This window comes from Colletotrichum fioriniae (assembly GCF_027942845.1).
Source record: "Colletotrichum fioriniae strain IMI 355084 chromosome Unknown scaffold_16, whole genome shotgun sequence".
NCBI lineage: Eukaryota > Fungi > Ascomycota > Sordariomycetes > Glomerellales > Glomerellaceae > Colletotrichum > Colletotrichum fioriniae.
Genome location: NW_027076852.1, coordinates 824,540 through 838,406, shown reverse-complemented (window position 1 = coordinate 838,406; position 13,867 = coordinate 824,540). Strand labels below are relative to the sequence as shown.

The following is a 13,867-nucleotide window of genomic DNA, read 5'->3' as shown; positions in this document are numbered from 1 at the left end:
ATCTTGAAAGCCTCAACGGTGCGATAACCGAAGTCGTCCAAGGCTCAATACCCACAAGCATGATGATCGTTGCACCTGCCAACGGCTCGTGAAGATTCATACGCAGTAGAACCTGTCGCATATCACCTGCGCGCAGGCAAGGTGGTGGCCCAACGGCGCTGAGTTGTCTGGGAGTTTCAGGGTTGTGGCTTGTCGCTCCGCGACGAGGGTCTTACCGCAACGGGCATTCGATGAGAAACTAACGTCATGCCCGCGCCGGGGCGGTCGCATTAACATCTAATGAATCGGTTGGCTCTCGTGGAAAGTTATCGGCAACGTTCTGCTATGCATATCACATTGCCTAAGCTTGCGACAAGCGGCATAGCATATAACGGTGCGCTTTCCCAGCGATGCCCACGCTTCTTCGCTAGGCGAGGCCGGGATTGGGCTGTCTGCCAAACTCTACGATACTCTAGCCCCCCTTGCTCTTGTGCTCCTCCCGTCGTTCAACGTGGTCGAATCATTCCTCCGACGTGTTCGTACCCGTATCGTAGAATGGAGCCGAAAGGACGTGCAGACCTGCTGGGCAGCACTGGTGTGCTGGTCTAGTGCAAATCTTGCAGATCTTGGCCTAGGGTAGTCCTGCATTATCCGCATTACAAAGGTAAAATGCCGCCGTATTTCAACGTCGGTTCAGTAGAAAAGCTTCCACCGTTAAGCTTCGAAAGGATGCACGTCTTTCCGTGGAAGTCTCCCACTGACAGGTGTGTCCCCCTTCACCTCTTTACGGCAGAAGTTGCCGAATGAATGTTCAAGGAGTTTCTGGAAATTTGCTTTACGTGATAGCCGTAGTGTGCTGGGAGAGATTTGGGCCGCAAGTGTGCTGGTGTTAGAAATTCTGCCATGATCGTCTGGAATCTGGACCATCCACCACGAACGACCGAGCGTGTAGAGATGCTACTCCCCGATGTGTCGTGATGCCATACTTTTGCGAAAATCTTGGTTTTCGACGGCACTGGTAGCCGTTGTGCCAGGTTTGTCTTTAACGGATCTTCAAGTTCGATTTTGGTTGATATTGTCGCCACTGTATCAAAATGATTCAAGTTGCACCAAGTATTCGTTCAAATGACGATGTTTTCAGTTTCGCCTGAAGACCTGGAGACATTTGGAATAATTGTCCAAAACTTTTTCCAAGTTTAAGAATTCAACAAAGTCGAAAACTCGACTCTCCAGGGTTATCATGGCTCTGATTACGTGTAAGTCCGTATGTATGCGTAAAGGCTGGCATGGCCAACTTGCTGATGTGAGAGTGGTTGCCCTACACAAATCTTTGAGAGAGGTTTTTGCAACACATGATACTATGATTCATGTTACAGTTATCCAGCATTAGCTTTTTCATGATGAACATTTTCTATGAACTGGTTCGATGACGAAGTTGTAAGCCTGGTCAAGAAGCTCACACCATTAGTTCCCGACGCATCACTGAGTTCTAACCCCCTATAGTGACCAATGAGCCCCTTGCCGAGGGAAGCTGCGCATCAGCTGCTTGTGATACTGTAGCCAGAAATATAACATTTTCCCAAAGGAGACGGCACAGAAACGGAGTTCCCCACATTATCAACGGTCATTTCCCCATAGTGACATGATCTACAGACTCTCCCTTGAACCCCTTACATCTCATCCTCCATACACCATACGAATGTCTCCCATTCAGTACTCACGCCTCGGATAGCCTAGAACATCATCGAGATTTCAAATGAAGCAATTTTCATCACACCTTTGGTTCCGTAACCAAGACAGACATCCATGAGCAATAAGCAGAGTAGGTCGTCGGTTGCTTCACAGACCCGAATACGATAGCTATGACGATAGTAAGTATATGATGAATCACCGAGACTATTATGTGTCACCCAATTATACCCGTTCCTTCGGAAATGACACTTCAGGCCTTTAATGGGCTGCGCCCCGAAGAGAACCTCCATGTTGTAAATGGAAAGACTTTTCTGTCAGGCTGCGCGGGTGAATAGAATCTGTCGCTGGCAGCTTGTAACGAAGCAAATCTAAACCGTAGAGGCTGGATCTAACATAGAGCGTGTATCCCAACTAGTACATGTTCCCTTCCAGTACGTCCTCCACTTCCAGGTTCTCAATCTCAGGCACTTCTCTTTCCCGATATCGTCTATACCACTCGAGCAACTCCGGGATGGTATCAAAGGTTTTGCTGTCGTCCGGGCCATACGCCATGTACCGCCAGGCCCATGGCTCAATGTCCCCGTCGGGCCGGTTTCTTCGGCAGTAGACTATGTAAAAGAAACTCTCAACGCCATCCCCAGATACCCATCCCGCACCGACATCCCAACACCCATCAACCGTAAGCTCTTGAGGTTTCTTGACCGTAGCATCGATCAAAGCTTCCGTCTGAGGGCTCGCCCCGGTCCAGAACACGGCCTGATACGTCCACTTGGTCTCTCCCATCCCGGGTCCAGTCAGTGCACCCACGTACTCGGCAAGAATGCGAAGCTCGGGGGGAGCAGCAATGCTATCGCGAACTTCCTCGAGACATTTTGCCTTTAGCGCGCTCTCTAGGCGGGAGAAATACAACTCTCGGTCGTGGCTAGTTGGGATAGACCCCCCGCAACCGTCAAGATCGCAAAGTGGTGCGAGTTCATCGTACTTGGTGAGCATATCCTCTGGACTTGATATCAAGGTCCGGGCATCGTTCCGGCTCAGGACGCTCCCAAAACAGTCTACCCTCAAATCTTCGGCTTCATCTCCCCAATCCTCCGGGTCGAGCTCAACCTGCGTGGCAAGTTGCACTAGATATTCTGCATCAGTCTCACTTCGCAAAAACATTCCTTGATGTGACACGCACCGTAGACTTCAAGCGCTCGGCGATTGCGTCCAGCTATGTGTGCACGATACGCATCGACAGCAGCCTTGATACCCTCGCGTGTTGAGTACATGGTCTTAGCCTCGTCAAGATCATTGAAGGTTCAGGGATAGGCCAGAGGCATTTCGAGATTAGCAAAGAATACGGCAAGTGCCGATTTCTGTTGGGTTTGTATTGGCGCTGTTGGTTTGGCGCAAGTGGGTCGATTGTTCATTGCTATTCTAGGGTACCAAAGATCTTTCTTCCTGTGGCAACCTGAGAAACCATGTACAGCAAAATCATCCGTCCTTCCTATTACAGCCAGGTAAAGGATACACCGGCCCAAAAGTCCGATGCGCTCCGTCTTCCACCATCCGTATCGGGAATGCCGGCTGTCTCTCCCCGATTGAGTCACCCGGTCAGCTTACTCGGGGATTGCCCAGCATACAGCAACCCCATCAAAGTAGACCCAGAGTCCCAAATCCAAGTAGAATAAAGCACCTCGACCGGCCCTCCCCGTCCATCATCCCCCCCTCCCCCTTTACAACATCCTCACCCCGTGCCAAGCCCTTCAAGTCCCCGCACCCGGTGTCCGTCATTCATCCCATCGCCCGACACCCCCAGCGCCAAGCTCCCGCAAAGCCATGGCATCCCCATCCACCACCACCACCTCCGCCGCACCGGCAACCGCCACGGCACCGACAACGGTATCCCGTCCCGCCAAAGCCATCGTAACCCTCCGCCCCGCAACAGAAGCCGACATCCCCGCCCTCGCCTCCATCTCCGACGCAGCCTGCAAAGCGACTCGCACACCCAGCTCAAAGCCTCCATCCGCGGCGACGACGATTTCCCAAAGGGCATGCAAGACGCGCTGAAAGCCTGGATCGCGCACCCCAAAGTCGACGTCATCGTCGCTGAAGACGCGACAAGCGGCGGACCTGTGGGCTGGGTCGGGTGGGTGAGACGAGGATTCGCGGGCGACACTGACCTCCCCCTCGACGGACCGGACGAAGAACCCCGGCCCGAGACATTCTTCACGGACTCGGAGCAGAAGCAGAACCAGAGAACGATAGACGACCTCGGCGCACTAACAAACGCATCAATGAATTACTGGGTCAAGCGCTTCATGCCCGAGGGCTGCAAATGCAGGTTCCTGTGCACCTACGTCGTCCACCCGGATCACCAGTCCCGCGGCATCGGCTCGGCGCTGATGAAGTGGGGCACCGACAAGGCGGATCGCGAACCGGGCGTGTACTGTTGGGTTCAGTCGTCCATGGGCGGGCAGAAGGCGTTTGAGAGGCAGGGGTTCCGGGAGATGGGTAGGTTGGAGGCGGAATTGGATGAGTTTGCGGGCGGGGTGAAGCCTGGTGGGACGTTGGCGAGTGTCACGGGGAGTGAAGAGTCTTGGGGGCGGTATTCGTGGGTTTATATGAGGAGGGATGCGAGGGCGTGATGCAGATTATGAGCGTATATTGGAAAGAGTCAAAGACGCCGTTATGCGATGCATGATGCCAAGGACCCAAATTGGTCTACACTATAATAACCCAGCGCTGTGCAATCAAACTCCTCATCCCGTGAGAAACAGACCATAGTCTGTCTACAACCCAACAAGCTTGCAAAACGTCATGAGACCCCACGCGCCAGCCAAGGGGTTCATCATATCCTGCACCATCATCGAGTCCGAAATCGCCTCGTTGAAATCCTTCATCATCGGCACCTTGGGCTTCGAGGCCCAGAACTGGCGCATGTACTGGTGTCCGTACGTCAGGCCCGCGGCGAGCATGATGGGGAAGCCGACGGTGAAGATGCCGAGGCCGCGGGGTACCACGAGGGAGAAGGCGATGCCGCCGATGGCGGAGACGAGGCACTGCGGGAGATGGGGCGTCAGTATATCATGAGTTTGGTGGAGAGTGACAGTGAGTGTGAAAGGGAGTGAGTGTGATAGTGTGAGAATGAGAGTGAGAGCGAGGGTGAGAGTGAGAGTGAGAGTGAGAGTGAGAGTGAGAGTGAGAGTGAGGGAGAAGTGTGCTGGGCTGTGAGAGGAGGGGGCTGGACGTACGCCGACGAAGCCTGTTCCGACGGTATATCTAATTTCCCAAAGCTGCTTCTCTGCCGTTCTGCTCCATTCCGCTGCCTTTTTGGCCTTGTCCTCGTACTTGAGTAGTCTGGGGATCGAGTCTGCAGAGTGCACGAGGGCAAACGCGCTGACGAGGGCGATGAGGATGCCCAGCATGTTCGTCGGGAACGCCATTTTTTGTAGTCACTTGTTGATATATCTACCTTTTCGACGTCGTTTTTGGTTGGATTATTTCTATTGGATACAATTCCCTTTTCGTGACAATATGGTGCGAAAGGGCTCGTTGGTGTTTATAAAAGAACGAGAGTGAGTTCCTTAGCTCACATGGAGGAAACAAGTCGCTAGACCGCGGCAGTGACGTCATGGTTCGCCGGGCCACGACACCCGGCCAAAGTCCTCCGGAGGGCCTGTGGTGGAGGTGAGCTCACGACGGGACACGATCAAAATCATGGGACGGACAATGCAGGACACAGCGCTCTGGCCTAATTTGGAATTTCATTTCAGTCATTTCTTGCGAAACTCTGAGAGGGCTTGCTTGCTTGCCCAGTCCCTACATAGTAAGCAAGGTGTTCATGAGATAAAAGCAAGCTCATACAACTCTCCCTCTCGGCTATCTGAGGTTAGATGGCCCACCACGGTCTGGGCCTCGAGCTCGGATGAGACACGTCCAGCCGTGCTCCTCGTCACATGGAGACGGGACGTTTGTTCAACAGTACCGCCGTATGGCTTTGCATTGTGCAGTACAGTCCGCGGAGTCCCGACATTGTCATTCCTACCAGCTAAGTTGCTCGATGAGCATACCCGCACCCGTAGCTATCGGCTGTCCCACGCCCTCGCCATGCAACAAATCAAAAGATGGCCCGGAGCCCATACTTGCGCTGCAGATCGGGACAGCACTGCTCCATACATCTCTTACTGCTGATGCGTCATCAACAGTGGCAGCAGCTCATCAATTATGCCGACCGCCCTGAGCTGAACGGGGTAGTAGCTCTCTAATTCACCATCAAGGCAAATGTTTCGTTCTCCTCATTTACCTCTTCGGACGCAAGTCCTTCACATAAAAGTCGAGCTTCTCCGAGTGGTAAACATGACCGGGCGGATTCTTCGCCCCAGTGTACAGGTTATCGATGGAGTGCTGGTGAAAAGTTTCCGACGCCGTGCACTGCAGGATGTGAGGGAGTCCTGGCGGGTTTGTGAGGCGGAAGATGCCATACCTTGAAGCTAGGTTAGCCATTGTTGTGTGTTCGAAGAAACAGATGCCACTTACGATGGAGAATGCCTTGGAGAACACACAATGGCGATACTCTCTGGCATCATGACCTGGTACCCAGCCTGCGTGTGTAGGTCTCGCGAGCTCATGAAGCACGTCTGCGTAGGATGCGTATGAATCCAGCCCACAACCAAAAGATCCTCGTTGATACAGTAATCCAGCATTGATGATTCGTTTTCCGTCTCGCACGTATCCGGTGTGCACTTTTGTTCAGGGATAAGAAGGCAGCTGATGAACAGTGCGTTGTTAACGGGTCGTCCACAAAGGATACCGCACATTTCGAGGCCTCTGCGGGTGTTCTCAGATGCAATATTGAGGAAGGTATCCCTAAGCTGTGTTGGGAGGAACACGGGTCGGATAGGGTCACCATTCTCCAGGTACGCTGCCGGCTTGAAGGCGAGCCGCTCCTTTGCTGCCGGTGGCATCACCTCCTCCTTGGCTGGCAACTCGGGGACGCCTCCTTGCAGCGCGTTGGCTGTTGACGGCGGCCTATAGGACGTTAATGGCTCCTTGCTCGGCCTCATAGGAGGTGCCGCATCGAGCTCCTGGCGCATCATCGTAAAGTCCTCCTTTGGCGGTTTCGGTGGCTGAGGCGGTGGCGGCGTGTAGGTGCGCTGCGGTTCCAACGGCGATGCCTCCCATTCCAGCGCCCTTGGTCGTGATATAGACGGGTAGTTGTATGAGTAGCTGGGAGGAGCTCTCAGCGGTGGCACCTGGCCTTGATAATTTGAAGCTTGCGAGGTGTTAAAGGTATCTTCGTCTCTTCCCCCGTCGGTTCCGTCGAGTCGGCGCCGAGTTGCTTCGATCTGTCTCCTTATATCTTCCTCCTCTGACGCGGCCGTCGCTGGGCTGCTGAACTGCTCCCAATCCTCCCAGCGGCCACCCTTCCTGCGCTCCTGCTCTTCCTCGGCGCTGACGCCAGCCTGTCGCGTCGCTCTCCTTGCAGCATCTCGCCTTTTGTAGTCTCGTTGCGCCAAAGAGACTGCAAGTTCCTGGTTATCGGCGGCATCGAGGATCTTGGCGTTTCCGGATAAGGTCGGGTCTCGGGCAGCAAACTCGTTGTAGCTTGTGGGTCTGGTGGTGAATTCGTCATCTTCTCTCTGCTTTGACGCACTCATCGATTGCCATTCCTTGTAATCGCGGTCGATTTGCGGCTTCAATTCCTCCAGTAGCCCAAATACCTCCTTATTCTGGCGGTCGAACAACGGCTTTGTGAGCGCTTTGTTTTCGGGTAACTTGGCATCGGGATGTGTTTTCAAGTGGGTCAGGACTAGTATCGAGTGTCGCCAAAGCATTTGGTATGCTTTTCGTATGTCGCGATCTTGAAGCGCAAAGGTTGCCTAGATCGCATCGTCGTCAGCGGGTGCTGCGCAGGCAAACAAACAACCGAAATGGGGTACAAACCTCTTGGAACAAGGTGTCTGCAGATCGCGCCCAGTATTTGAAGGGAATTGTAGTCCTGAAGTCGAAATCCTCTGCTGCTAGGGTAATCTCCTTAATGCTCATGGGCCGCGCGGGCCTGGGACTCGAAGGGCCGTTCATCTTGGTGGTGTCGGAGGAGTTGGAGCTCTCCGGTCCGGCTTTCGTTGTGTAGTGGTTGTACAAGCTCGGGAGTGTCTCGTTGAATGGTCGCTGGTGGTGACAAACACCGTTCAGGGAGATGTTGGCATGTTTCTCAGAACAAAAGGCCAAGCGTGGCAGCCTTGAGATAGCAAGCGGGTGACCGTTTGGTCAAAGACGTTTTGCGAGTTTCGTCCCAGGGACCGTATGACGAAGCGCTAGAGGAGCCACTCGTGGCTGAAGCCTGAAGCCTGAAGCACACGCCCAGCAGAACCCCGCCATGGATGGGGGGGAAACCGACAAGGTCCGCACCAAATGGAGGGGCACGGGAGAGAGCTCGGGCCTCGTTCAAGAGTGCATCACGTGGGCACTGCCAGAGGCACGTGACTGTAGCTACACCGAGAATCGGCTTACATCATCAGCTTCACCGACAATGGTAAACGCCAGTAGTTCAAGGTGAGAAACAGCAAGGGTTCACGCTTTGTTAGGCCGTCATTTGCGGGAGGATCCGGGCCATTGTCTCGGATCCGCTTCCAAAGTGTCACTGAGGTGAGCTGGAAATCTAAGAGATGAACTAGAAAATTTGAAGTTTTCCATGATCCATCGCATTGCCACGATGCAATGAAAATTTCAAGCATCAGGGGCCTCATCGAGCTATAACACAAACCGTACAAAGACGTCACCTCGCCCGTATCTCCGTTCGATTTACGAGACCTCTCTCATTTGCCCGCCATCCCAACGGACACCGACAAGCAAGGTTGAAGGGGGCCAGACGCTCGCCTCATTCCAAGATCGGAAAATGTCGGAACGCGCCCAATTTTTCGTACTACTTTTTCGCCAACCAACTCAGCTCTACCACGAATAGGGTAATTATCCAGCAGGCTGTTTTGCTGGGAAACCAAAGCAACCCGAATTGCGCCCAGGCGGGCCGGTGAAGCCGTTCCCTGGTTCCATCCGCATTGATCCTCTTGCGGCTCGGGTCTCAACATGGCACCATGCTCGACTGCTTCCACCGCCTGCTTGAACCGGGTCGCATGTTCCCTGACGTGCATGTTTTCCCGTTGCTTGAGTCGAATGAACGGCTTGCCCCCCACGCTTTTTCCTTTCCGCTGGTCGCCGGTGAGCGAGAGAGACACAAAGATAGATCTCGGGCGGTCTGGCGACTGGATGGTCAAGACCCTCTTCCTGGTCATTTACAGTGGTACATGTTCCACGTTTCCCATTGTCTCAAGTTGCGGCCGTGGCGGTGCCGAGTCGTCAGGTTATCAGCTATCGCATCTTGCCATCCAGCCCAAATCTGACGGCGAGATGGCTTGATGTTTTTGCGGGAATGTGGAGGACATGACCGCACTCAAGCTCCTGTTTTTGTCCCGCCTTGCTTTTGCAATTCGCAAGTGTTGATGCCAAATGGGGGTCGCCGCCGGGCATCTCCCGCAAAGACTGGGGACCCAATGTCGACTAGTCCTTGCCATGTGTTCGTCCGTCCGGCCATGGCAGATTCAGGGATGGCCACCATCTGAGCCATCCTGGCTGGACATGGAAGAATCTCCCGATGAGGCCACAAGGCTACAATCCAGTCGAGATTAAAGGAGAAGTTTTCCGCCTTTGTTGATGTTGAGGTCCAGTAGACTTGCTTGATTATCTTCATCCATCTTAATCACAAATACCAGTGTATATCCATTTACTCCATCTACGAGCCCATCACCAAATCATCGTGAGACCTCACATACATCACCGCCACCATGTCTTCCACCACTTGCAGAAGTAAGCCGCCCAACTCAACCCAAAATCACATCAGCAAACTAACAACTCGCCCAGAAAGCATCGACAGCACCATGTCCCACTTCACACTAAGCATGGGCAAAGCCTCTGTCCAAAACAACGTCTCCCTCTGGACAACCCTCTCCCAATGCTACGCCGAAATTGCAAAGACCTTTAACATCCAAGACGCAGAGGGCATCCTCTTCACCCCAGACAGCATCTCCAAGGTCGTCCACGCAACCTTTGACCACGACGTCCACGGCCTCATCGAGCAGCACTCTTCCTCCATGGCCAGCTACCTCGACGACGCCACAAAGGCGCACATGCTCGCCCAAGCCATCGCTGGCATGGTCGCCTTCTTCCAGAAGCTCGCCGCGCATCACCAGGGCCCTGTCACGCAGGCCAGCTTCGACCGCGAGGTCCAGCGCTTTGCAGAGTGCGAGCTCCGCTCCGCCATGATTCGCACCATTGAGGAGAGCCGCATCTTTGGGCGCTGCTACACGACGAGCCAAATTGCCGACCTCATCATGGGCGCCGTCGAGGGCAAGGTCAACGACGCGGAGTTTACGTCCGAGGACGAGTACCAGAACGCCATTGGCTGGGCGACGGAGTTGCCCGCGCGCAACATGGGTTTGCCGTGGGGCTTTTCCATCATGGCCCTCAACTAGAAGGGTAGGATGGTGCAGATGATCATGACTGCTATAATGAAACGTTTTGAGATCTCGCGTGGCGAGGGTATCGCCGCCGGGACAGGGTTGCATGAGCATGGCGTTTTTGTAAAGGAATCTTATCGGAGCATTGCTGGGTATAGTTCATAGTCCTAGTAGCTTTTTAATTGTATCACCACTCTCATCAGACCTTCATTTTGTTTGCCTTTTTTCCCGATCCCGTTCATCCACTGTTGCTGTCACTGTCGCCGTCATCATGCCTTCTGTGCCTGTGCCGCCGCAGCCTGTGCGCTGGTCTGGATCTGAATGATGTCGCCCTTCTTCTTCTCCAGCTTGCTCTGGGCGTCCCTGATCAAACCTTCATGTCTCTCACTGTTGAGCGTTAGTAAGTAAAGTCTGCTAGACGAAAAGCACTTGTGATGCACGTACATCTCCTTGGTGATGAAGTCAAGACGGCCCTTGACTGTGCTCTCGGCCTCCACCTTGTCCTGCTTCAGCAACACGGGTCCGACCAGCTTATAGATCTGCTCGCCATCCTTGAGCTTGTCGAACTCCTGAAAGATGTATCAGCCTTGTGGTCGTGAAAGCCAGATCCTCAGAGTTCACTTACCTCTTTTACGCCAAGGTTCTCCTGCCTCTGAGCCTCCAGCTTTTGCCTCGACTGGACAGTGGTTTGAAGTTCTAATGAGACATAAGTAAATATCGCGTCATTGATCACTGGATTTCGCTAATGTACCCTGTTGCAGTGCCTGGTATTCCTCCGACAGCTTTTGCAGCTTTGCTTGCACCTCAGCCATGGTTGGGGAATGAGTATGAGTGTGAGGGGTTCACTGAAGGTGAGTGTGAAAATTGCAAATTAGAATATTGGCCGGTGCGAAAATAGTCGGGAAGAATGCCGCGGATCGGTCCAACGGCTTTTGTATGAGATGAGTTTGTGAATCAGACGCCGCCGAAATGCCAAGGCTCTGGGAAATAATTCGTCTTGTTTCGACTTTTGAGCGGTGGTCTGCGAGAAGTTACTTGGTACCTCGACCAGCATTCCATTTCAGTGCAGTGGTGACAGACAATCAGGATACCGTTTAGTAGAATATCAAGCAACCCACTTGGCAATTATACGGGCCTCGGCGGGAAGTAAGTCTCGAAGGATGCGAAACATTCAACAACTTTCAGTACACTCATTACATTCGAGAACTTTTCTAGCTTTATTTCCAGATCTTCAATCGATCGCTCTTGGCTTCAAGGCTTTAGCCTATCTGCCGTGTTATTTTGGCCGCATAGGCTGATACCGGAGGTCGTCAGCACGTCATGCATGTACGCGGTTAATGCATCTAAACTTGTGTTTTCAAGTATCCAAGACAAGTCCCCCACCCCCACCACCTGCCCAAGGCACCCCGATTAGCGCAGCGGTCCATCACGAACTGCCCAGGCAACGTCACAGAATCCACGCCCGCAAGTGCTTCCTCAAGGTTCCTCACCCGTCCAAACTTCCTACCCTCCAACCGTTTACGCCAGGCACCGAAGACCTCCTCGGGACTCTATCGATTCTGCTATCTTCCGACGTCCGATCCCGAAGCGATTAGCCAAAGGCGCTGACGACCACGACGACGCTCCCACCGAGAGAGCTTTCCCCGCTCTTTCCACCTTGTCACGAAATCCCACCTCTTCCTCGCCGCTTAATCGCCGAGCTCCTCGAGAGACAAAAGTCAACTCATAGCCAATAATGTCGGGAATCACCGACTTCCTCGGCCGTGCCATTAGCACGGTCAAACAGGCCATCGACGCTGACAACGCCGCCGAGTACGACAAGGCCTTCCAACTATACACAAAGTCGCTCGAGCTCTTCGTCCTCGCTGTCAAGTGGGAGAAGAACCCAAAATCAAAGGAGCTCATCCGCCAGAAGACGGCCGAGTACATGGACCGCGCCGAGAAGCTCAAAACATACCTCAACGAAGCAGAGAGTAAAAAGAGTGGCGGGGGCGGGAACAAACCCGGGGCCGTAGGCGTCAATGGCGGCGGCAAGGGTAAGGGGAGCGCCGACGACGGCGACGAGGACAACAAGAAGCTGCGCAACGCCCTCAGCGGCGCCATCCTGCAGGAGCGGCCCAATGTGCGGTGGGACGACGTCGCCGGTCTCGAGGGCGCCAAAGATACGCTAAAGGAGGCTGTCGTGCTGCCCATTAAGTTCCCGTCACTGTTCCAGGGCAAACGTCAGGCGTGGAAGGGTATCCTTCTCTACGGCCCTCCCGGAACGGGTAAGAGTTATCTGGCCAAAGCGGTCGCGACGGAGGCAAACAGCACATTCTTCAGTGTCAGCAGTTCCGATCTCGTAAGCAAGTGGATGGGAGAGAGTGAGAGGTCAGTTGATTTATCGATTGCGCAAACGACAGCAAAACACACAAGCAGTGCTCTGACACATATAAAACAGGCTCGTCAAGGCCCTCTTTAGCATGGCGAGAGAAAACAAGCCCTCGGTCCTCTTCATTGACGAAATCGACGCCCTCTGCGGCCCCCGCGGCGAAGGCGAGTCCGAGGCGTCAAGACGTATCAAGACGGAGCTGCTCGTGCAAATGGACGGTGTCGGAAACGACAGCAAGGGCATCCTGGTCCTGGGCGCGACCAACATCCCTTGGCAGCTCGACGCCGCCATCCGCAGACGTTTCCAGCGCCGCGTGCACATTGGTCTGCCCGACGTCAACGGCCGCGCGCGCATGTTCAAGCTGGCCGTCGGCGACACGGAAACGCACCTCCAGGCGGACGACTACCGCGTCCTGGCCGAGCTGTCGGAGGGATTCTCTGGTAGCGATATCGCCAACGTGGTGCAGCAGGCTTTGATGGGGCCCGTTCGCAAGATTATCCAAGCCACACACTTTAAGCCGGTATGTTGGCTTTTTGATTCTCCCATATACTAGAGATGAAATGATGCTGACTGTGTTCAGGTTGTTCACGAAGGCCAGAAGAAGCTGACACCTTGCTCGCCGGGCGACCCCCAAGCCAAGGAGATGACGTACCACGACGTCGACTCGGAGGAGCTGATGGCGCCCATCATCGAGCTCAAGGACTTCAAGCAGGCCCTGAGGGACTCGCATCCCACCGTTTCCGACGACGATGCTGCCAAGCAAATAGAGTGGACAAACGAGTTTGGTAGCGAGGGCGCATGAGCTGGACTGAACCCCTTTTTTAGTGTGGACGGAGTGGTGTTTATTTCAAAGAATAAGACTCTGGAATCATTTCAAATGAGAACGAAAGAATGGAAAGAAACAGAAATCATTTGGGATGATATAGGTAGTGTATCGGGTAGGCGGGGGCTGAGGTCGAGAGTTGGGGGCGTCCTCTGGCGTTGAAACGGCCGGCATTTTGGGTTGGGGGAAATATCAAACGTATTACTCTTTTTTTTCCGTCTATTGGTCCCTTTTTTTTTTTTTTTCTCTCTTAGTTTCTACTGCATTGCAACTTCTATCTTCGCCCCCCTTCTCTGCTACAGCGTCAAATCTAAAAAGGTTGGCCTTCCATGAAGGAGATGAGACTCCAGAAGATCTGGATCTTTGGGAGATCGTTTGAGGGCCTAGAGTCTCTACCAAGTGGACTAGCCATTTGGTGAAAGTCAGGTAAGGCCCAACGAACCAAGTGCCAAGAGACAACACAATCATGGGACTCTCACGGCGCGACGGTTACTCATCATGGGG

General features: G+C 53.7%; 7 protein-coding genes across 7 annotated transcripts; 3 read left to right on the top strand and 4 right to left on the bottom strand.

Moving 5' to 3' along the window:
• Window positions 1-2,082: 2,082 nt before the first annotated feature.
• Window positions 2,083-2,942, bottom strand: N0V96_011087 (uncharacterized protein; the record flags this gene model as incomplete). Its single annotated transcript, XM_065759150.1, has 4 exons — window positions 2,083-2,241; window positions 2,332-2,561; window positions 2,619-2,795; window positions 2,852-2,942. The coding sequence occupies 4 exons, from the start codon at window positions 2,940-2,942 to the stop codon at window positions 2,083-2,085; spliced, it is 657 nt and encodes a 218-aa protein (XP_065612248.1).
• Window positions 2,943-3,492: 550 nt separating this feature from the next.
• Window positions 3,493-4,301, top strand: N0V96_011086 (uncharacterized protein; the record flags this gene model as incomplete). The annotated part of the gene is made up of 2 exons (XM_065759149.1): window positions 3,493-3,555; window positions 3,666-4,301. 2 exons carry the CDS (start codon window positions 3,493-3,495, stop codon window positions 4,299-4,301), a joined length of 699 nt encoding a protein of 232 aa, XP_065612247.1.
• A 144-nt stretch (window positions 4,302-4,445) lies between these two features.
• N0V96_011085 (uncharacterized protein) lies at window positions 4,446-5,099 on the bottom strand (the record flags this gene model as incomplete). Its single annotated transcript, XM_053197188.2, has 2 exons — window positions 4,446-4,715; window positions 4,908-5,099. 2 exons carry the CDS (start codon window positions 5,097-5,099, stop codon window positions 4,446-4,448), a joined length of 462 nt encoding a protein of 153 aa, XP_053045279.1.
• Window positions 5,100-5,955: 856 nt separating this feature from the next.
• On the bottom strand, window positions 5,956-7,737 carry N0V96_011084 (uncharacterized protein; the record flags this gene model as incomplete). The annotated part of the gene is made up of 3 exons (XM_053197187.2): window positions 5,956-6,139; window positions 6,193-7,535; window positions 7,600-7,737. The coding sequence occupies 3 exons, from the start codon at window positions 7,735-7,737 to the stop codon at window positions 5,956-5,958; spliced, it is 1,665 nt and encodes a 554-aa protein (XP_053045278.2).
• Window positions 7,738-9,497: 1,760 nt separating this feature from the next.
• N0V96_011083 (uncharacterized protein) lies at window positions 9,498-10,184 on the top strand (the record flags this gene model as incomplete). Its single annotated transcript, XM_053197186.1, has 2 exons — window positions 9,498-9,519; window positions 9,574-10,184. The coding sequence occupies 2 exons, from the start codon at window positions 9,498-9,500 to the stop codon at window positions 10,182-10,184; spliced, it is 633 nt and encodes a 210-aa protein (XP_053045277.1).
• A 254-nt stretch (window positions 10,185-10,438) lies between these two features.
• Window positions 10,439-10,981, bottom strand: YKE2 (Prefoldin subunit 6; the record flags this gene model as incomplete). The annotated part of the gene is made up of 4 exons (XM_053197185.1): window positions 10,439-10,556; window positions 10,614-10,738; window positions 10,795-10,865; window positions 10,921-10,981. 4 exons carry the CDS (start codon window positions 10,979-10,981, stop codon window positions 10,439-10,441), a joined length of 375 nt encoding a protein of 124 aa, XP_053045276.1.
• Window positions 10,982-11,904: 923 nt separating this feature from the next.
• On the top strand, window positions 11,905-13,342 carry VPS4 (Vacuolar protein sorting-associated protein 4; the record flags this gene model as incomplete). Its single annotated transcript, XM_053197184.2, has 3 exons — window positions 11,905-12,539; window positions 12,610-13,060; window positions 13,121-13,342. The coding sequence occupies 3 exons, from the start codon at window positions 11,905-11,907 to the stop codon at window positions 13,340-13,342; spliced, it is 1,308 nt and encodes a 435-aa protein (XP_053045275.1).
• Between the last annotated feature and the right edge of the window lie 525 nt (window positions 13,343-13,867).